A 22,910-nucleotide genomic window follows, 5' to 3' on the forward strand; every position below is an offset into this window, starting at 1 on the left:
ATTCTAAAAATCTACATCTGTGTTTATATATATATAAATATACATATATATACATATTATACATATATGTATGTGTATCTGTGCTTGAGTGTGTGTGTGTATACTACCCTGATGTGTGAATTTCACACACCGTTGGATTTAGTGTTGGGTGGCTCTTACCTCAATGTGATTTACCTCACAATATTATAAATACCATAAGCACAGTAATCAACCCTAAGTTCGGTTTGGTGCACACATACATGCATTGGTCGCGGCAGTCCAGGGGGTAGAGCTTTGGACTACTGACCGGAGGGTCTCGGGTTCAAATCCCAGGTAAGTCTCTGGGCACCTGCAGCTCTACCCAAGCTGCATTGTTTTTCAGGTACCAGACCTTCCTGGGAAACCATAACTGGCACAGGGAAAGGAACTGGCCCCCATACCCTGATGTGTGAATTTCACACGCCCTCGGGCTTAGTACTGGGTGAACTCTGCCATCACCTACCAAACCGACCTTAGGGTTGATTACTGTGTTTATGGTTTTTTTATGGTTATTATAAATGCATCGATATGATTTTCATAATTGAAGAAATAAATTTTAGATGAGGGGCCATCTAAACATTGCTGAACAAAAAGAATGATATTATTTTATATTAAAAGTTATATTAAAATGAAAAATGACAGTAACTTTTCAAGAAAAACTTCATTATTCTTACTAAACTGCCAACAAAAGCAAAAAAAGGTTATGTTTGTGACTAACTAAATGGGATAAATGCTATGGAGTTATAAAAGAAGCATCAGAAGTGTATTTTTGATTAATTTATTTATAGCCAACATTTTCACCTTCAAGGATAGGATTTGCCTCCAAAATTTGCTGCTCTATCCACGAGTGTTTGCCGCTTATTGCAGCAAGGTACTGCAGGATTAGCTTTGTGCTTTCTGTCTTCCCAGCACCACTCTCCCCACTGCGGCAGTTACATGAAAAGGAAGAGTTAAAAACCTTTATTCTCCAGAAATACATGTTTTCAACACATTTCATTCTAAGCATGGTGATGAATTATTTGCTAACAACACATTGTTTAGTCTGGCCACAAATAGGTAAGGTAATCATGAAGAACAACCCCACCTCTTTCCCTTCTCCCTCAACTCTCCTTCCCCCCTATCTTACCCACCCCTTTCTCCACATGAGTGGTATATATATGGACCACAACTTGACTAATTTGTACCTGATGATGACGCCTAAGCTTTGAAACTAGTGGTACCAAAATAAAGAACAGTACATAGTGTTCTTCATCCAATGAACATGAACTTCCACAAAGTTGAGCAAGAAACCATCGAATACAGTTTAATCCACACTGAGACATGGGGCACAAGGTACTGACTGAAAAGAGGTGATCATGTTTAAAACCCAATGGTTTGATTACTGTGGTCGGCTGAAAAATAACCTGATGGTTTGAACTGAAAATCTTCAAAAAAGTACCTGAATTCTCTATTGGATTGGGTACTAGGCAACCTAAGATGATTCAGAACATTATAAAAGAAGTTACCAATGGCTAGCTAACCAAGCATCACCAACTTCAAGGAGTTGCACAGTGATAAACTTCACTTCTGACACCCATAAAATAGTTAAATAAACGGTCCCATAAATCTGAGACTTTGTACTGTTCAATGGAGTACATATACTCAATCGGCATGTATAACTGGATACACAATTAGGTGATAGAACACTAAATTGTTTTTTAAAATGTACAGCGATATTTGTATTCCTTTACCAGCCTCTTCATTTGTTTAAAAGCCATTTTACCTTTTACTTTTCAGCAGTTAAACCTAATGCACTGGTGACTCTAACTGGTTTAACCTTATTAAAGCACCATCTTAACATTGATCACAGGCTTTCACAAAAATTTAATAATGATGACATGACTTTCAAATCTGTATAGAGCTAGCTGCAACTGAACAACCACAAAATGCTCCATAAACAGTCACAACATGTACAATGAATAAACAAGGCACGACCCATGCACATTCAGAAAACCATTTTCACATTAAGACGCCATCTTATTTGTGAGACAGATCAAAATAGTTCATTAAAAATAAACATGTATGAGTGCCTTTATTGCTATGGACACCCATCCACCTCTCCCTCAAAGTTTCCAAGACATTGTGGGAGACATGAATATTTAACTTCCCAGACAAATTATGCTTCAACACTTTTTATAATCAGGGTGAGAATACAAATTAATAATAATGTGAAATATTACCCACCTGATTACTATACACTGGTCCTGCATAAACCGCTTCATATGAGTGTAACTGTTGTCTCCAATGGCAAATATATGAGGAGGTAGCTCTCCAATCTTTCTGTCCTTGTATAGCTTTATTTGTTCTCCAGTGTATATGGGAAGAATCTGGTAAGGATTCACTGCCACCAAGATTGAGCCTGTGTAAGTCTGAGAGGAAAGTGCACACATGTCAATAATGATGCTTTAAACACATGAATAAAACCATTTAACAACAAACTGTTATGCAGACCCTTAAGCAAAATAAATTACATTCTAAAACAATCAAATCCATTAGCCATTAAATTAATTAACAATTGAAACAGGTAAACAATTCAGTGTAAAAGAAAGAATTGCTTATTCAACAAAGAAAGATGTCAACAACAATGATAACAATCAAATAAGGTTATTTAATGTAAAGTCTTCCAAGTGCATGCTTAATTTTTTTTTCTTTTGAAAATCAAAATATTTTCATAATCACTTATGCGGTACATTTTCACATTGTTTATCAGATTAGAAATCCAAATAATGTTGGACATGACTCTTCAGGATTAGCTAATTCAAGAATTAATGGAAATAATTGCATTATTTTGAATTCATCTGCTAAATTTAGCTTTTGTAAAGCAAAATAATAACATATATTTAATGGAAGAGCAAGAAAAAGAGTAAAATTACAATATTTAAGCCCAAGAGCTGTAAAATGGCTATTTTTAATGGCATAACTTGTCACTCTGCAAATGATATAATGAATTTGCAATAAATGAATTTGCACATTTCACCTTTTTTGCGAAATGAATGTAAAAGAAAATTCAGATTGAATTCATCAGATTAAGGCTGATCATAAAAATAATCCTTTCGCTAATGAATATGATATAATTACACTGTAATTTTCAGGGCATAATCATTTACATACAACTAGTACCATTCATAGATCATTAGCTATGTAAAAAATGATGAAAAGTAATTTTATTAAGAATAAATAACAGTTATGTAATTGTTCCTTTTTGTAAACCAACGCATAGGAATTTTATTCAAATTTCTTTTGTAGTTAATTCTTTGGCTTCAAATTTTTTTCTTGTTTAATAAAACAAATACTGGTGGAAAAAAATTAAAAAAAAATTTGCAGCTAAAATTTTGTGACACAAGCTAACCCTCTGTGGGAAATATGTACGTCAATATTATACATAACTACTTACATATATAAGATTTTCGTTGTATCTTATGAGTAAATTTCTTAGAATTCCAGCCTCGTGAAGATCTCCAAGAGATATCATATCTTCCACGCCTTGCACAGAGGTGGCATGCATTGCCTTTATCCTTCTTTCCGGTGTCAGCCATTGCTCCTATTGAGAAAACAATGAAAGTCATATGTTATCATAGGAAAAAGTAATAACAGTTAAATTAAAATAATTGAAGAGTGAAAGAAATAATTGAGGAATTTCCAGTTCAAGTCTACCAGAAGGTATCAAATAAATACCGTATTTTCCCATCGATAATTCGCGCCTTATCAACACAAAAATGATCAGATGATCGAAAAAATGACGATGCGCGTTATGTAATGAAAATTGAAAAAATACAAACATGGACGTATTGTTACACACACACATCCGACATAGACGTATTTTTACACACACTATATATATAATTTTTACACGCATATATACATGTTTATATAGATGCGCGGCATCTATACACGTGCAAGATAACTATGAAGTCCTGGGCGCGCGGTATCTATACAAATTTATGATAACTACAAGTTCTCGGTGCGCTATACATAAGGTGCGCGTTATCCATGGGAAAACACGGTAGTATCGTCTCATTTCATTTAATAGCATCAAAATAATTATTTTCATTAAAAATTAACAGACATTTATGAAAACTTGTTTTTTTATTTTAATGAAACACGTTACTTTATTTGATTAGTTTTTATTCTATTTATATAAATCCTACAAGCCACCGCTAGGGTGTGTGGCAGGGGGTGTGGAAACACCGGAATATTTTTACCTTTACTGTGGTCGGACAGTTTCATTATGATCCCTTATCTTTCGTGGAAAAACTGACATCTTAAATCTCTCTAATTTTATGGACATGATCTCTCGTACCGTAATACGATGGGGGTAATAATACATTTTCAACATCACTGTTATAAAGAGACGTCCTTCAAATTGATGGAAGAGATTTAATCTGTAATTTAACCTTCGCTCCATATGTTATTCCCACCCTAGCTGCTCTAATATTTTGGATACGCTACTAAGTTTATCATAGAAACGTTTTACATATCTAGCTCCTCCACGCTATACGCGATCCAGTTCGGCAATTAATCCAACTTCGTGAGGATCCCATATGCTTGCAGCTATATTCTAAACGAGGCCTAACCATCGAAAGATAACATTTTTCTTTGACTTTTTTATCACATTTATCCAGTACTCTTCTAATAAATCCTAGTTATTTGTCAGCTTGTCCATATATTCCCCTTATGTGTTTCACCCAGGAGAGATCGCGAGTGAGGGTAACATCTAGGTATTTAATTGAGTGTACAAATTATATTTCGGTGTTCCTGATGCTGTAGGCGTTCGGGAGGGAATAGCTCTTTTTCCAAAAATGCATAACTACGCACTTTTTTAAGTTTAATTCTAATTGCCAAGTGTCGCACCTGTGTTGCATAGCATTAAGATCATCTGACAAAGCTGCTGTGTCCTCTGGGTCACGGATATCACGGAAAACCACTGCATTGTCTGCAAATAAACTTATCTTACTAGTGACTACAGAGTCATTGTCGTTAACGTTAAGTATTAATAAAAGAGGTCCGATGACATTTCCCTGGGGAACACCTGAAGTAACTTCTACTGCATTTGAGCTAACTCCACCTATCACTACTCTTTGTATCCGACCATTCAAAAAGTCTTTAATCCAACCCCGGATATTTTCATCTATGCCACATGCTTCTAGCTTTGCGAGCAGTTTACTTTGAGGTACTTTGTCCAACGTTTTCATAAAATCTAGAAAAATCGCGTCCACTGGAACATTGCTCTCTCTCGGAATAAGAATGTCATGAACAAAAAGCGCAACTTGCGTCTCGCAGGATCTACCTTTTCGGAAAACGTGCTGATTTTTCATTAATAATTCCCCGATTATCGAGATGTCTCACGATCGAACCAGCAATTATTATGTTCCATAACCTTTCACAGAATGGATGTGAGGGAAATAGGTTAGCTCGGTTCGTCCTCGTCTCCGTTTTCAAACATTGGTGTTACGTTAGCCGTTTTCCAAACTCTGGGAACCTTGTGATCTACCAGCGACTTCTTAAATATTATTTCTAGATACGACGCAATTTCCCTAGATAGATCCTTAAATATACGAGCGGGTATTTCATTGGGGCCGGAGGATTTATTAGGCTTAATATTTTTCAGCAAACGTTCTATTCCATTATACGAGATTTCAATTTTGGGCATTGGTTACTGGCACGATTTGGTAAGCTATCGGAGGTATTCTGTGAGATATTGGTGAAGAAACTTTAAGGGAAGGAATTTGATAAGTTAGCCTTTTCCAAACTGCTGGTTACTCTTCCGCCTTTATCATTTTTGAGTGAATTAACAGTTGACTTATTTCCCCGCACTTCTATGACGTATGACCAAAATACTTTCGAAATCTCTTTCAAATTTTCCGCAAACCTTTTACTTTAGAAATCGCTTAACGCTTTCCAAAATTCATTCTTGGCATTCGCCCTAGATATCTTGTAATCATAAGTTACCTCATTTCTTTTGTCGCTAGGGATATCATCCCTAATTACTTTCATTTTGGCGTGATATAGCCTTTGACGTCGCAATGATTTTCTAACATCCGCATTGTACCATCTAGGTTCCGTGTTATATTTTATAAATTTAGTGGGAATGAGCTTGTTGACAGGCCTATAGTTAAGAATTTTTCGGGAATATTCGTTGCTGAAAAATGAAGAATATTATCGCCCCTAGTTGGTGAAGTGATAAGTTGATGCAATGAGTTCAACATAAAAGAATTCAATAGCGATTCGCAGATATCTTTGTCTTTGCCGTCTGTTTTAAAACTATACGTATGTGCTCCAGTCAATGATTGGGGCATTGAAATCTCCACCGGTTATAACAGCACGATCATTGTTTTTGGACATTTGATTCGCTGATGTAATTCTAGTATTGAATTGTCTCTGTTGACTGGCAGTCTGTAACGCGCATGCATGGAATATTTCGGATTGGGGACTTTTAATTGAGCACCAAACGCTTTCCATACCATTACCCGCAATTACCTCAGCCCTGTTGACGCATGAATTTTGGACTGCAATAAAGACTCCGCCCCCGATTCTATTTGTTACGTCATTTCTGTAAATGGAAAAGGATTTTGGGAAAATTTTAACGCCAGCAATATCAGTCTATAACCAGCTTTCTGTCCCAATAATTATATCTGTGCCTTTGCTTTGAATAAGGTGATGATATTGTGCGACTTTGTTTTTTAAACTTCGGCAATCGACTACCAATACAGATAATGTTTGACATTACGGTTTTTCGAATTTTTAACGAGGATCGTCTTCTAATTAATATTGAATCCCTAATAAAATTTTCCGTCTTATGCCATCTGATTGGTATTAAATGAACTATTGCTAGGACTGTACCTCACTTCATTTAAAAGCCTCATAATTTGGCAAAGAAGACTTTAGCTACCCACTAAATAACCTACACTTTAATCTAAAAACGCCCTGCAGTGCTGGGATATCCTACCCGCTACACATCTGACGGCCTCAGACGTATAGTGAATACCACGACGGTTCAGGGGGTTCCTACACGATTGGATATCCGGCTGTAGGTCGACGGACTCCCCGATATCCTTCCAGAAAGCACACAACCTCTGATTGATGCCTTCCACTCGGCTACAAACCAGAGGGGCATCAATCCTTCCTCGGGGCAAGGTCGCAGTTCGAGAGTGCATCAACCCCCTCGACACCGACCGACCCGCTTTACTTCCGAGTTCAATTCCCTGAAGCAATCCAGAATCTCTCCAGATCAACGGTCGACGGCATCGTTGACGCCAAAGTGATTCCACATTGGGACTTGATTGGTTAACAACATCATCAAACTGTCAAGTGCAAACAATTTTCTGATTGGATAAATCCTCGCTCGAATTCAATGAAAACTAATATTAATCATTGTTTTAATTTACATTCGGATTGCAGGAAAATGTGACTATCAATCCTAAGAATAATTATCGTGAATTATCAAAATCAATCATTTTTAATAATAATGATTTAGCAAACCAGGAAAGAATGCCAATCAAGTTATTAGTAACGGATGATAGACCAGTGGAATAGGATCCTAATGTGATATATTTCAGTTCTAAAATGAGAAGTACACGAATATATTCAGAAATATGGAGTGTTATTCAGTTCAACACAATGAAATGAAAAATATGAATGATTAACAATTTTATCTCAGAATAAGAGAACGTTTTCACACATTTATATACAAAATTTCATGATTTCCCCGACAAAGAGGAAAGTAACAATAAGGTCAGCCTAACAATGACTGTTAATAAAAATATAAATGCCAACACTAAATTGAATTGTTGAATTAATGAACAATTGCATATGATTACTTGCATGCTTTCTTTTATGAATGCATAAACATGAAGATAAGAATATTTTGATGAAATGAAGCAGCTTTAATTAATTACAGTAGCTTGAGAAAGAGGTAAACCCCGCATCATTTAATAAATTTATTGGACAATTAAATATGGGCAGAAGGTGTCGCTTTTTGAGTGAAAACTTACGAAATAAATCTTATGATTCATTCCTATGCCAACCAAATATAATCAAATTTTTAAGGGGAATTCTCGTACAGCGCCATGAATATTACAATACTATTCTTGGACTACAGTATGTGTTCTAAAAGGACAAAATCCCCTTAAGAAAGTTCATGAGAAATCCAGTAATGCAATCTCATTAAATTTGCTAAATGATTTGTAACTGTTTATTTCATACTTTCCAACATTAATAAATAATGCACATTTCCCTGCAGTTTCATCAACAGGGGCTGTTCTTAATCGTTGTGTTATTAACTGGATAGTACTTTCTGCGATTTACACACGTATTTGTAATAAAAATGTCAATTTATTCATTACAAACTCATATTTAAACTTTAATGACACAATTGCCTCTATCTATTGGTCATAAGCTTTGCAATTTTCGCGCAGTGCCCAACTTCCATGTTCAGGATGCATAATGATTATTAACTTCTTGAATGCACCCATAAATCGAACCCATATCGTCTCTCCTACGTTCCCTACATGACTGATAAGCCCACTATGACTGATAAGCTTCTTAGAAGAGCAGGAAGGGCACAGCCTCAAGGTTAGTCCAGCGAGAAAAAGGGTAGACTCCACAAGACGGAGAATCACTTTCAAGTTTTCAATTTCGCGCAGATCTATCGTCCATCTTCACAAGAGAGCGGAAGGGGAGGTCCACCTTAAGAACCTTTTCAAGTACCGGAAGCAAGCGAGCCTTCGGAGATGAACGAGCGGATGAAAGACTGGATTTAGCCGAGGGTCAAACCACGGGTTAGATAAATGATTACGTCCAAGCGACACGAGCCGATTCTCAGCATTTCCATACACGATAAAATATCCATAAGGTCTCTTACTCGACCCTTATCAGCAAAAGATTGATGAGAGATGATGGGCAATATTTCGATCGTGTTTTGAAAATGGTGTTTTCGAGTCCACAGCTGAGAGCTGTCGTCGTAATGGAGTGATTTTAAATCAAATTTTTAAAGTAACTAAAAAATAATAATCGAACGAAGTGTATGACAGAGAAGAATAGAAAGAGGAATTCAGATTTAATTCCCGGTGTTGACGACAACAAACGTTCCTCCATTCTTCACACATAGCAACACAAGGTGGTAAACATAGAAAATACAAACGATACACCCAGTCCTCATTCCTACAAAGCCTTTCTCGTCCACAATTGGTCTTCGAAGAAGAACTTTAATTCCCTCATTAACTTTTATCGTCTGGAATCTTTAAGATTTAAAGCAATGCCAATTTCGGAGTCAATTATTTCAATAGGCTCGTTAGGAAATTCATCATTTTTTTTATGGTATTCAAACACGCACATCGTCATTGAAAAAAAATGTTGTACTAGCAGCCAACTCAAGTTGATTTCACGTGAGTTAACACCAAATTGAGTAGCACTATGTTGTTTTTTTTTCAACCAGGTGTTATCCACATTATCACCAATGGTCTACCAACATTTCGGCTCATACGATATGCAATTGAACGGAGAATATCTGAAAAAAGTGACGAAAAATCAAGCCCCACTGCACACCCAAATGCACTGCACTTATATGTTGTTCTTGCGAGATAAAAACCTGAAAAGTTGTCCTGACAATTTATTTATAGCAAAATGGTGCTCATTAGTAAGTTTAAAAAACAATCAGAGATGACTCATATGTGTCGCGGAAGTCTCAACAGATGAAATCTATAAAAAGATGACATTTTCCTTTTTGGAAATGTTAACTAATTGCGGCGATCGACTTGGCAAAATACTTTAATTTAGTTGAATGATATGATGAGGTTTTCCAGGGAACTAATTTCATTTTTCATTCGAAATATTCCACCCAGAAGACGACTCACATTTTACCGATATCATAATTTAAAATTTTCAACAATGAAATTGCGAGGTTGCCAATTTGACGAAACCGACGAATGCGAGGAAAAACAAGAAATTCTAGTTATAATTCAAGTTATTCTAGTTAATTGGTATTTTTAAATTCCAAATATTAGTTCGCGGCTAATATCATGGTCAATGAGAACATAAATACGAGGTATCTTATTAGCGAACTCCTAGTTAGTTCAATTATATTTGCTTTTTAAGTAATTTACTCACGATTTTTGTTGAATTTACTTTGCACAAATTAGATGGAGCATTGATTGAATAAACTTCTATAGCACATGATTCTACTTCGGCCAGCACGCTGTGACCACAGTGAAGGACTCAAAAGTTCTTGGGATATTTCTTACCTTTTCGTCGTCGTCTTTCACTTGGATTCTTCGGCCTTCGGCTGATATTACCCTTGCTCCGATCGCCACATCAAACTCCTGGCCGGTAACAGGCTCGATCCAGATGTAGTCCCCCTGAAATCATAAAAGAAACGATTGGTTAAAAAAGAAATACCTATCAACACTGTATTCATAAGAAACTGACAATACTTGGAATAATACACTCTATCAGAAGTTCCAAGTGAAATGTTAACGGTTATCGGTGGCTAGTTTGGCTATATCCACAATTTATATAAAGCATACTGGTAATTCTCAACAACTATCTGCATCCGATGAAAGTACATCTCTTTCCATGTAAGCAAGTGAATGTTCATTAGTGCGTGTGTGTATGTATATATATATATATGTATATACATAAATATATATATGTATATATATGTATGTATGTATATATATGTTATATACATATATATATATACATAATATATATATATATATATATATATATATATATATATATATATATATATATGTATATATATGTATGTATGTATATATATGTTATATACATACATATATATATATATCACATAAATACGCTTTATAGTTGTGTATATTATTATTATAAGGTAATCTACCGGTTGAAGTAGGTTTTTGGACGAACACACCGACCAAAAAATATTTTGTGACTCCTAACAAAACACAGTACAGCAACCTATTCTACATCAGGTTCCCCTTCATCTCTGAGTACTTTCTTCCTCTCTTCATCCCGTCCAACACCCCTATCCTGTTCCTGCCCTTTCGTCGTTTGCCTAAAATTCTCCCCTCTATCACAGTCTTCAACATTCCCCTGCCGATCAATACGCCCTTCATCCATTTTTCCTGCCTCCATAGGATTTCTCCCTACATACCCACTCTTCGCCCACCATACCAAGTACTTCTACCTCATTTGTTTCCCTTTCGGTCCATTTCGCCTTCTCCATTCTTCTCGGGGCCCGGTTTGGTGCGGTGGCTATCGTACTGGCTTCCCACCCAGAGGGCCCGGGTTCAAATCCCGGCGGTGTTGAATATTTTTCACAGGTATCTCGATCCCTACTTGAGGTGCTTTGTGGAGGGCACTTTGTGTGAGTACGCCGTCCGTCGGATGGGACGTTAAGCTGCGGACCCCTTGGCGCTTTTCGTTAAGAGTAGGCTAATGTCGACGCCGGGTTTCTCTCCACCCTTCATCGTATCCTGTCCATCCCTTATAGCGCAAATTACCTCAGCAGTCGGTCGCCTTCCCTAAATACCACTACTACTACTCCATTCTTCTCCACACCCTCATTTCAAAAGCCTCCAGCCTCCGTCTATCCTCCTGCTTCAATGACTACGTTTCCGCGCCGTACATAGCTACGCTCCATATCAAAGCTTTGAAAAGCCTTTTCTTAAGAACCTTGCTCAACATCGCTGTCATCAATTCCCTTTTCCTTGTGAAAACTAATTTTTATAACGCAATTTTTCTCCTTATGTCCCTACTACTTTGACGATTTTGACCTAAGACACTTCCGAGGTAAATAAACTGCTTCCTCTACTTCAGTTTTTACCTTCCTATATAACGTTAAACTGGGCTGTCTCTCTCTGAAAAATTGCATATTATTTGTTTTATTAGTATTTATTCTTATCCCATACTTGTCGATCTGAATTTCCAATTGCCTCAACAATGCTTGCAACCCCTTGGCTGACTGACAAATTAGAGCTTGGTCATCAGCAAAAATAACTGATTTTACGAATTCCCATCCCACTTTCATTCCTACCTCCGGTAATTCCCAAAAGAACTGCAATGCAATTTCACCCTCAATTTCCAACTATGAAAACAACATGCATACAAAGATTTTAAACGTTATGTAAAAAATTGAAGGGCTTGATTAGATTTGAAAACGAAACAGTTTTGATGGCAAATCGTGGAGATGTAAGTATCTTGTTTCAAGTACAAGAAATACTGTAAATAGTCACTAGCATTTGGCAGACACTACTTCCGTGTACCAAGTGCAATCATTAATAGTATTAGCTCATATGCAATAACAGTCACATCACGTGTTACGCAAGGAAGCCTCATCGGGCCTTTGTATTTTTTCTTCCTAACGTCAAAGGCATTAACAACTTAGCTGACATTAAATTAGGCTAAATTTGTCCATGAAGAAGGCATTTATAAAGAGATGTCTGTTGCATTGAGGTAGAAGTAACATTAGCTGATGGCCTTATTGCAATAACAGCTTTGGTGCAACACATATTAGCAAATTGGTGATCCCCGACCCTTCAAAATACGCCACTTTCAAGGGTATAGGGATATTTTAATGCCAATGTCATTAGTATGATTGATGCATCGCTGTACAAGTCATATATACTGAGTACTTAACAAACAGCCACCGGAGATAAGAGCAGATGGCAACAGATGGCAACACACGCGCGCCCCCATTCGTGTTTCCTATTGGAACGCTTCAACAATGAGGTGTTTACAATATGGCGTCATCCCGCACGGAAATATCAATGTAGAAAGAATATGTGATGCTTGCAATGACAACAAAAGTTTGAGGGTCGGAAAGACTTGAACCGACAGACAATCTAAAAATGTGCCTGTTAATTAATATTAATGTACAAGAAGAGATACCTGTTCCCTAATTCTGACAAGTAACTTACATACAGTCGGAAATACTACATCGTTTAGCAAATGTATATGATGGGAATGACAACAGAAATAGCGTCGATATAGTCGTGTTTCCAATTCAGTATTTCACCTTCAAAATTTACTAGAGACCAAAAAATTCCCTTCCGATAGAATTAAAAATCAGGATGTATTTGTCTGTTTCGTAAATTTCAAGAAAGGGTTCGATAGAGACAACTGGGTAAAATTAATGAATGTTTTACGTTAGTTAGGAGTAGACTGGTAGGATAGATGCCTTATCAGCAACAGGTCCACATATGACTGCTCAAGTGCGAGTGGCGGATGGAGAGACGGGATTGGCAAATTTAGGAAAGGGAGGTGTAAATTATTACTCTGTATTTTCAACGCGTATGCGGAGAAAAGGGTAAAAGAGGCATGGGTAGAACTGAAAATAGGAACGAAAGTGGGTGAGGAATTCAGAGAATAAGGTATGCTGATAACAAAAAGTTATAGTTTATCAGTCAGTCAATGGGTTGCAAACCATTGCTGACCACAAGGAAGGGGTAGGAATAGCACAGATATGCATGCTGAAGGAAATGAATTGAATCAGAGAGTAAGCGGAATTGGAGAACAGTTTATTGTAGTGTGATGCGTCAAGGTATGTCAAGTTAGACAAGACAAGAATGTAACGATGTTCACTCTCTATCCATCTTAAGCCTAATTTAACCGATAGAAAACCAATAATAGCATAATGTTTCCCCACCACAAGCCTCGTCGATACTTAGCGCAGGTGAACTTCGGCAAGATGACCTATTTCAATGCGCTTAACCCAGATGACGCGGCGGATGCGATTGGAAAAGCATTGCGCAATGCAGATTGAAACTATTTAGCGCACGCGATAGGTAATTGGAGAGCATACAGCGTAATATGATACTCGTATGAGTTTGTAAACTGTTTTTGGGATAAGCGAGATAAGCGACGCATTTTCAAAATGAAACGCGACAGCGTGCCCTATACCCCAGCACCATCCTTCCTCTGTTACCCTACTCTCCGATTCAAATAAGAATGGATTTTTGAGGCTCCAGAGATCAGGATGCACCAAAAATAGATGGAAAATCAACTTGATGGAAAGCTAGTGGCACATTAAAAATGCTGAACAATGTTAAGAAGGAGGTCCTGGGGGGGGGGGGGAGAAGGGACGAAAGTAGGAAGAAAAATTGAATAAATAAAAAAACTCAAATAGTCGTAAACAGTTTACCTTTCAAAACAAAGTACAAATGAGATTAGTTGGCTAACGCCACAAGTCAAAGGGAGGGGTAAAGGGTAAAAAAAGGAAAGGGATGAGAAAGGTGAATACGAATACGCGCATTTTACCCGTTCTCACTTCAACTTGTGTTACCGTGACGATTAAACTTCAGTACGCAGAAGAGGCCGAAATACGCGTATTCGTATTCACCTTTCTCATCCCTTTCCTTATTTACCCTTTACCCCATCCTTTGACTTGTGGTGTTAGCCAACTAACCTCATTTATACCTTGTTTTGAAATGTAAACTGTTTACGGCTATTTGAGTTTTTTATTTATTCAATACTACTAGCCGTAAGAGCTCAATTCTATCAATACAGGAAGAAAAAGTTTGAGAAGTGACGTTGATGTGCAGGATAGAGCGTGGGAGAAAGGAGATACCTGGACAGGTAGGAAAGAGTGAGGAAGGCACGGATATTTAGGTATTACTAAGCAAAACCGAGAGTGAGGAAGTTGAATGAGAGAATTATTGGATATAAAAGGCCCTTTTCAATCTTCAGAAAATATTCTAAAATTGAGAAATAATTCTAATAGTATCGGTGACCATTCTTAGGCTTCACATTAGGGTTTCCGGGCGAGAATTCTTTCCCGCCGTTCTCGGGAATTTTTTTCCACTTTCCCGTTCCCGAATCCCGAGAAACGTTGGTCGGAAAATCGGGAAAATCGACTTCTTGAGTCGAGCAACCTCCTTAATGGGAAATAACTGTACTACTCATAAGATATCTAATTTATCTTAGGTAAGAGCTACTGGGTTGTGAAAATACATATTTCTCTTTTTATAAACAAAATGTTTTATGTTTTCCATTACTGAATCGGTTCCACATAGTGAATGGCGATACTACCGACCACATTTCGATCAGTTTGTTTGCGGCTGGCGATTGTGATGTACACGAGTGTTCTTGGCTCTCTCAGTTACTGTGGGTAGGTCAAACTATTTAAAAACAACTGCTAATATTTTATTCCAATATAATGATAATTGCCAATCTCATACCATAATATTTCGTGGTACTTTCTAACGATAAATATACGCTGCACAATATAGGTATTCCTTAATTTTATTAATTATTATTTTTACTAAATATGTATTTAATATTTTTTCATAGTTTGCCGTCACAATGAGTAAAGAGTTTAGAGAATGTTGGGATTTTGCGTTGTAATAGCATTTGTTTTCCAGCAAATCTTAAGTGAATAAATAAATTATTTAAATGAGATTGGGAATATTAATAAATTGAGTGATGTATTTAAAACCTCACTGAATACTATAAGGTTTGGTTAAATATAGTTTGTATTAATGACATCGTTTATACTTTGACAAACCTAGCCAAAATAATATTAAAGTGACCCGCTGATGAACCCATGGCTTCGCCTGAGACCCCTTCCTTCCTTACCGGCCAATCGTGCCGTCGCGACTTTCGCCCAACGGTACACGAAGCGTCTTATTTTCATCACGCGGCGTTGTGTTAATTTGTCTAGATTGTCACGAGCCCCGTGACATCACGACTCGTTATGAAGTCCCACTTGATGGCGTGTTGTGCTGGTCTCCCCAAGCCACAAACACGAAGTTGTCCCTTATTCATTTAAACCTCAAAGTAGACAAGAAGGGATAAATATACAGGAACTAAGGAGGGCCACGAAAAAAAACAAGATCACCACGCGTTCCCACCGAGATGCCACACACAAAAAAAAGCCCCAAAAAAATAATTGGATTCATTAAATGAGATGAAAGATGGTTGGATGAGGTGGGTCATGATGCGTTAGGTGGCGTGAGGTGCTATATAATTGGGGTGCTATGGAGTTCCGTGGGGTGCTATAATGGCGGACGACGAAATAGAAAACATAATGGATTTAGAAATAGGGCACTGGATTATCCGGAAGGAAAAGAGTGGAAATTTGAGGCTTTTCATTCGAATCGAGAGCAACATTAAAAGTGAAAACTCACGAAAGGACTGTCAAAGTTCCCGTCTCGTGAACAAAAAAACTCATACATTTAAACTTACTCCAGCAGATCTAATGAAATGCAACATAAATAACGAGGTTTGATCAAGTTACCAAAGACGATCTTCTTAAAGGAACAAAATAGAAGGTGATACAGAACAGACATTTAGATTCCTTTAAATACTGGAGTGTAACAATTACTCACGATCTGTCCTGGGGAAAGCACATACGGGAAATATGCGGTCGCGCTAATAAAAAATTGGGATTTGTAAAAAGAGTGCTGGGTAAATGTGACGAAAAAGTGAAGGAACGATGTTTTCTTGCCCTAGTCAGGCCCCACCTGGAATATGCTGCCAGTATATGGGATCCTCAAGAGATAAATTTGATTTCGGAATTAGATCGAGTTCAGCGGAGGGGGGCTAGATTTATCAAAAATTGTTATGACCAACGCAGTAGCGTAACTATTTTGCTAGAAAATTTAGGCTGGGATTCCCTTAAACAGCGGTGTTTACAATATAGATGAAACTTACTAAAAACATTTAAAGATGGGTCCTTTTCCGACGACACCAAGAACATAATACGAACCCCAACGTATTACGGGCGGAGGGACCACGAATATAAAATTAGAGAGATTGACTGCAAGACTGACAGATTTAAATGGTCCTTTTTTCCAAGAACAATAAGAGACCAGAATGCTTGTAATCGAAATCCCCCAGGAGCCGGCTAGACATAATAAGTATTAACCTACAAGGTGGCGACTGCGCAGGGTTATACGATTATATTTATATTTTTTTTGCAGGTTCCCCTCACCTTTCCCCATCCATTTGAAAAACCCTAACCCCCTCATCCCTTACCCTTTCCTCCTGGTGCTGCACCCCTTGCCACACACCTTTTCGGTGGCTTGCAGGATATTGATGTAGATGTAGACATTCAATGCAGACTAGCAACAGTATCAATGCCCAGTCTTTCCAAGATGACCATCTTGATTTGAAAAAGTAATCGAAGCCACGATGTTTATCTGCACATACTCGTACGCATGCGCGAAATAATATTTTCAATAAAACTTCAATTTAGGCGCGAAAACTGAATTTCAATTGTACATTAAAGGTCATTTCGATGTGAATACAAGGCATCTACTCGACCATAGGATAAAATTATACCCCATTCACTTAAAACAAAATATTTTTTTCAGTAATTCGTCCATATTTATTTTTTTATACTAAGCAAGTACTTACGTGTAATTATTTCAAAATACTCACCTGGTATCTTCAGAAATTGATCAATTAAAAGGAAAGTGGTACTTGCTAATTCTCTTGCCCTTTCTATCTTCAAGGGCGGATTCTTCATGCTCGATTTTATTCGTTAATAATCAAAACGAGACTCTTTTCTTAAAACCTTAAAAGTTTAAAATAAAAAAATCATCTCGTACGTTCGACAAAAAGTCAAATGGGTTTCTTCGCTGATGCATTAGACGGTGGTACGGTTAAACTTTCTATTGAGTCAGCAAAGATGGCCACCACTGTCGGCAGAAATGTGGGCAGACTTGATAACTTCCGTTATTAAGCAGAATACGGATGGAAATGAAGGCTTTTTTTCATTATAATACATCAAATGACTGCAAATACTACAAAGTATCATTTTCAACAAAGCAGCGTTTCATTAAAACTTACACGGCTGTGGAAATCATTTCACCAGGCCTGTGACGTATTCCAATATTTTTCTCCTTCTACAATGCAGAGGAGTGAACACTTCTGTTGAACTCAAAACGACTGAGCGGAGGAATTCAAAACAAGAGTTACGCTGGTCACCGTTATCACATGGAGCAAAGTACTATGCGGTTTCTGAAAGCAACTTGCATTCAATAGACTAGTGACAGAAATTGATTGACTTTACATTTCCTTCAGTGGCTAATATTGAGAAAACTATACGCAAGAGTGGCATTAGAACAAGGTGGAATCCTTTTTTTTGGTCAAATTTCCTCAACCATAGATGATAAACTGATGTTTTCCACGTTGGCTAACATTTAACTGCAAACAAATGAACATTTCAACATGATGGTAATGCTTGAATTGTCGATTGCTATCGATTCTTTCGAGAGATATCGATTCTTTCGCACAATCTATCAAAGTCCTCAATATTAATATTTTTTGGCCGGTTGGACTTCCCTGAAAATAAATCGTAAATGATCGATTGGGGGTCATTTTATGTTACGTTAGCGGAAGAAATCTGTTTTTTTTCCTCCCAGACATACGTATATTCCTGTTTGACTATTGTCTTTAAATTTTCACTCAGTAAATAATATGCATATGCATACAAGAGCGCGAATATTAAGGTGTAATTATAAAGAATTCCTCTTTCTTTTGGCGAAAGTTTCACTCCTTTGTCCTAAATTTCCAGCATCTCTTTACTATATTAAATCCGAATGATCTGGTAGCCCTAATCTTATTGGATGGAAGTTAAGAATACGTAATTTCTCGAAATGCACACGTTTTCGGAAACAATAGGTTGCCAAAGGTATCATTTTTCCAAATAATATTGAAATCAACGCTCACTTTATTTGTCCGCGAGGAGAATTGGCACCGCCACCTTAACTGGTCCATTCTTCCCTCCGCCCCCTTCGTGAACGTTCGATGGGTGGGGGGGTGGAGAATTGTGGGAGGGACGCGTGGATATAACGTTCTCACATGGAGTGAAGAGTACGGGAAAAAGAATCACCCCCCATAGGCGGATGGGAATGTCGGATACACTGAGACAATGGGGGCGTTTCAGCGGAATAAAAAAGATAAACAGTGTGTTACAAAAACCTCGGTTCGAATTCGAGTCATTTGAAAAGTCGTTCTAGCGTGATGGCGGTGGCCGGGTTTTATACGTATAAATAATATGTGATGTAGCGGTTCTTCATAGCCCGAGGGATTTGGACGAGAGAACAAAAGAAGAACTGATTCCGAAGATTTGGTATCTTTCGTTTTTTATTGTTCCTTGAACCTGTATATCAGCGGTTACTCTAAAACGGATGGGGAAGGATCGCGCCATAAACTTGAACATAACGTAAAATACAGGTTCAAAAATCATACTGATAATTATAACTATTTTTATTTGGGTGCGAGAGTATTTTAATTCAGGCCATCGCAGCGAAAGGCACCATCACTACACTCCTAAGGGTAATCCAAGACGTTTCAACCCCTCTCCATCTCGACTCTACGTAGTCTGACCAAAAAATACGCGAACTGGTGCAATCTGGCGGCCAAGACGCGGACCATAGCCCCCCGCCCACTAGCGGCACTAGTTCACTGTGACCCAAAGAACCGTCTGTGCTTGGCGGATCGTCGAGCTGTGCGTATGGTGCCAGTTATGTTAGTTTCTGTTGTCCTTGTTTTTACTGTTTGCCGAAAATGGAAATTGACCAAATCACGGAGCAACGAATCAACATCAAGTTTTTGGTGAAGTGCGGTAAAAGTTATCACGAAATTACTGAAAGGTAGACAGCTGTTTACAGTGATAATTCTCTGAAGAAAACATCCGTTTTCAAGTGGATTAAGCGTTTTAAAGATGGCTGACAAGACGCCATAGATGATGCAAGGCCAGGACGACCTTCAACCACCAGTGTTGACGACAACATTGATCGTGTGCGGTCCCTTGTCATAACCGATCGTCGAAAAACTGTCCGGGTGATAGCTGATGAACCAAATTTAGGAAAATCAACACTGCAAACTATTTTAACCGAACATGATGGATGGATCCTTCACCATGACAATGCACCTGCACATTCAGTATTGATTGTTCGCCAGTTCCTGGCAAAAAAATCAATCACCATCCTTGATCATCCTCCTTATTCGCCAGATGACTGCCCCCTGCGACTTTTTCCAATTCCCAAAATGCAAACATGTGATGAGGAGACATCACTGGGAAGATGTGGACGCATTAAAGGAAGAAACGACGAATAAACTAAAAAGCCTAACTGCCGAAGACTTCTAAGGGTTCTTTAAACAGAGTAAAAGAAGATGGAATAAGTGCATAGCAACGAATGGAGAGTACTTTTAAGGGGATAAAATCGAAGTAGACTAAAATTTGCAAAATAACGGTTTTATGGCCCCAGTTCGCGTATTTATTGGACAGGGCAGTACGTAACTTCTCTGATCGACCGATGATCCGTATTATTCTTAGACAATACTCTTCTTCTTGCAACGTCATCCATCCCCGCAACGGCCCTCTACCATACTAGGAGGAATCATTCTCGATCAATTTTAAGATAATCCTTTCTTAAGATTACTTCGACGAAATAATATATATATATATATATATATATATATATATATATATATATATATATATTTACACATTCAAACACGAAATCCCGCCAAACGGCGAACAAATACTCATTTATATAGAAACAGATATAAGGAAAAGGGATAGGAACACACATAAAGGACGAACACAGGAGAGGTGGGGAAGGCGGGATCGAGCAGATCACGAGAGTAAAAATATTATATATATATATATATATATATATATATATATATATATATATATCAACCAAGAATCGGAGTCGCACAAAACAATGTTCTGTATTGAAGATTTCACTTTAGGATAGTGACAAAAGAAAACTCGACTTTTTACTTGATATAAAAGCATCCGCAGATTAAAAACTCCGATCATCCATGGCCCTTAATCCCATTCCATTTGTGGGGGTGTGGAGATCAACTCGCTCCACGAAGCATGAAAGTCACGGAAGTTCGAAGGATTGCACCGTTTTGAAATTTTTTTACAGGGCTCTTCTGGTTTTTTTCTGGCAAAGTTCGGGAACGGTGAAATACGTGAGAAAAATCGGCGCTCTTGAGTTTTAGTGTACGAAGTGCAGAAATGCCCCGTAATTAACCTCGTGTAATATTTCACGGAGATAAATGGAGAACGAACGCGGTTACCACGGAAATCAATCGGTATCCATGAAAATCGCCGTGGCTCCCTGCGATCATCCCTGTCAATACGTCTTAAAGAGGTTCCGCAAAACAAATTTAAACTTGGAAATATCAACAATACATGAGATTGAATCAGTATTTTAATAATTAAAATCATATTACGATTATACGAGGGCTGCTCAATAAAAAAATCGATGATAATTTTTTATATGATTTATTTGTGGCGCAAAAATTTAATTTTAAGCTATAATTAGTTTGCTGAGTGAGTTGTATTGGCATTTAAGTTTCATTGAATTGGCTCCTTTTTAGCGTTATCAGGAGCCATTGCAAGTTGAAACATGTTCAGTTCGCCAACGCCCGATTCTGAATATGAAAAACTATTTTCACGAAAGGTGTTTCTCCATATTTCGGTGCAGGAAAATCCTGCATGGAGCGATGATAGAGAGGATCACATTTCGCATTGATTTTCACGAAATATTCAGCAACAACACTGGCGGTTTTTCAACACAGCAAAATTATCAGTGTTTTCAATGCATTTCGAAAGGTTATTCGACAAAATTCGACAATTCTCCAAAAGGCAGCAACATTGGTGTTAATGATTACTTTGTTATGAGCAGCCATTGAAGCTCAGCGTCCACCTTCCTTTGAAATTGTCTCCCTTCTTCAAAAACTTCAAAACATATTCTAACGGCGCTACATGAAAGAATAGCTCCTCAATGAGTATCTGGTAGAAATGCACGCATACATTGGGTTACTATTTGTCTAGACGAAATCAAAACTTTGTCGAAGCGCCCCGTTTTACATCCGCCGTTGCCACGGGTGAGCTGAACATGTTTCAAACTGCAACGTCTGGCTCTGACAGAATACTGAAGTAAAATCAATTAAACTTTTACCACATAAACATTACGAATAAAACCAAAGATGTAGAATAATATTAAATTTTAACATGAAAAATAATGCTACACTTAATAAATACATCAATGAGTACTCCTTATTAAAACAGGTGTCATATTTTCTAAATTTTCTCAACTGAATTGACTTATTACTCTGAAGAATATAAGAATCTATTATTATCAATAGTTCTCGCAAATCACAGTAAAAATTTACCATAGCATGCGAATGGCACGGGAGTATACATGTATAAGGAAAAATTATCCTCACTTTCGTGAGATAAACTGAAGAACCGAGACATTTTCTTTTATTTATTGGAAAAAAGTTTATTGAAAGTATTATGCCAGGTTTTTAGCAACTGTTTCAAATATTGTCCAGTAGGCACTATTCACGTAGCAATGCAGATGATGGGACATCGTGTAGAATTTATATAACGCTTTCTTATTTAAGAAATATTTCAGAATACGAAAAACGTTTAAGCAGCAACTGTCATTCAAACACTGTTTCACCAAAAAAAATTTGGAGAATGTCGTACTCAGAACAATAGGACGTGTCTGGACATAACCAAACGCTTCATAGCCCTTAGGGCCCGGGTTCAAATCCCGGCGGTGTTGAATATTATTCCGTGGTATCTCAATCCCTACTTGAGGTGCTTTGTGGAAGGCGCTTTGAGTGAGTACGCCGTCCGTCGGATGGGACGTTAAGCTGCGGACCCCTTGGCGCCTTTCGTAAAGAGTAGGCTAATGCCGACGCCGGGTTTCTCTCCACCTTTCATCCTTTCCTGTCCATTCCCTATGGCGCAAATGACCTCATCTGTCGGTCGCCTCCCCCTCAGCTGTCGGTCGCCTCCCCTCAAAACTACTACTACTACGTGCGCATTACGGTTATAAAATTAAAGTTCTGAGCTTAATCCCACGCAGTCTTCCGACGACAGTTCTGAGTTGAAACAA

General features: G+C 37.7%; 1 protein-coding gene across 1 annotated transcript in view; it reads right to left on the reverse strand.

Moving 5' to 3' along the window:
• The window catches only part of ck (myosin-VIIa ck), a 327,005-nt gene that overhangs the window by 89,408 nt on the left and 214,687 nt on the right, over window positions 1-22,910 (reverse strand). Inside the window, exons 3-6 of the mRNA XM_071597488.1 lie at window positions 10,296-10,409; window positions 3,452-3,598; window positions 2,242-2,426; window positions 820-941 (exon numbers count right to left, since the gene is read on the reverse strand). Coding sequence (XP_071453589.1) covers window positions 820-941; window positions 2,242-2,426; window positions 3,452-3,598; window positions 10,296-10,409 — 568 coding nt within the window. The remainder of the gene's footprint in view (window positions 1-819; window positions 942-2,241; window positions 2,427-3,451; window positions 3,599-10,295; window positions 10,410-22,910) is intronic.

This window comes from Hetaerina americana, unplaced genomic scaffold (assembly GCF_022747635.1).
Source record: "Hetaerina americana unplaced genomic scaffold, ioHetAmer1.1.p SCAF_9, whole genome shotgun sequence".
Lineage (NCBI taxonomy): Eukaryota > Metazoa > Arthropoda > Insecta > Odonata > Calopterygidae > Hetaerina > Hetaerina americana.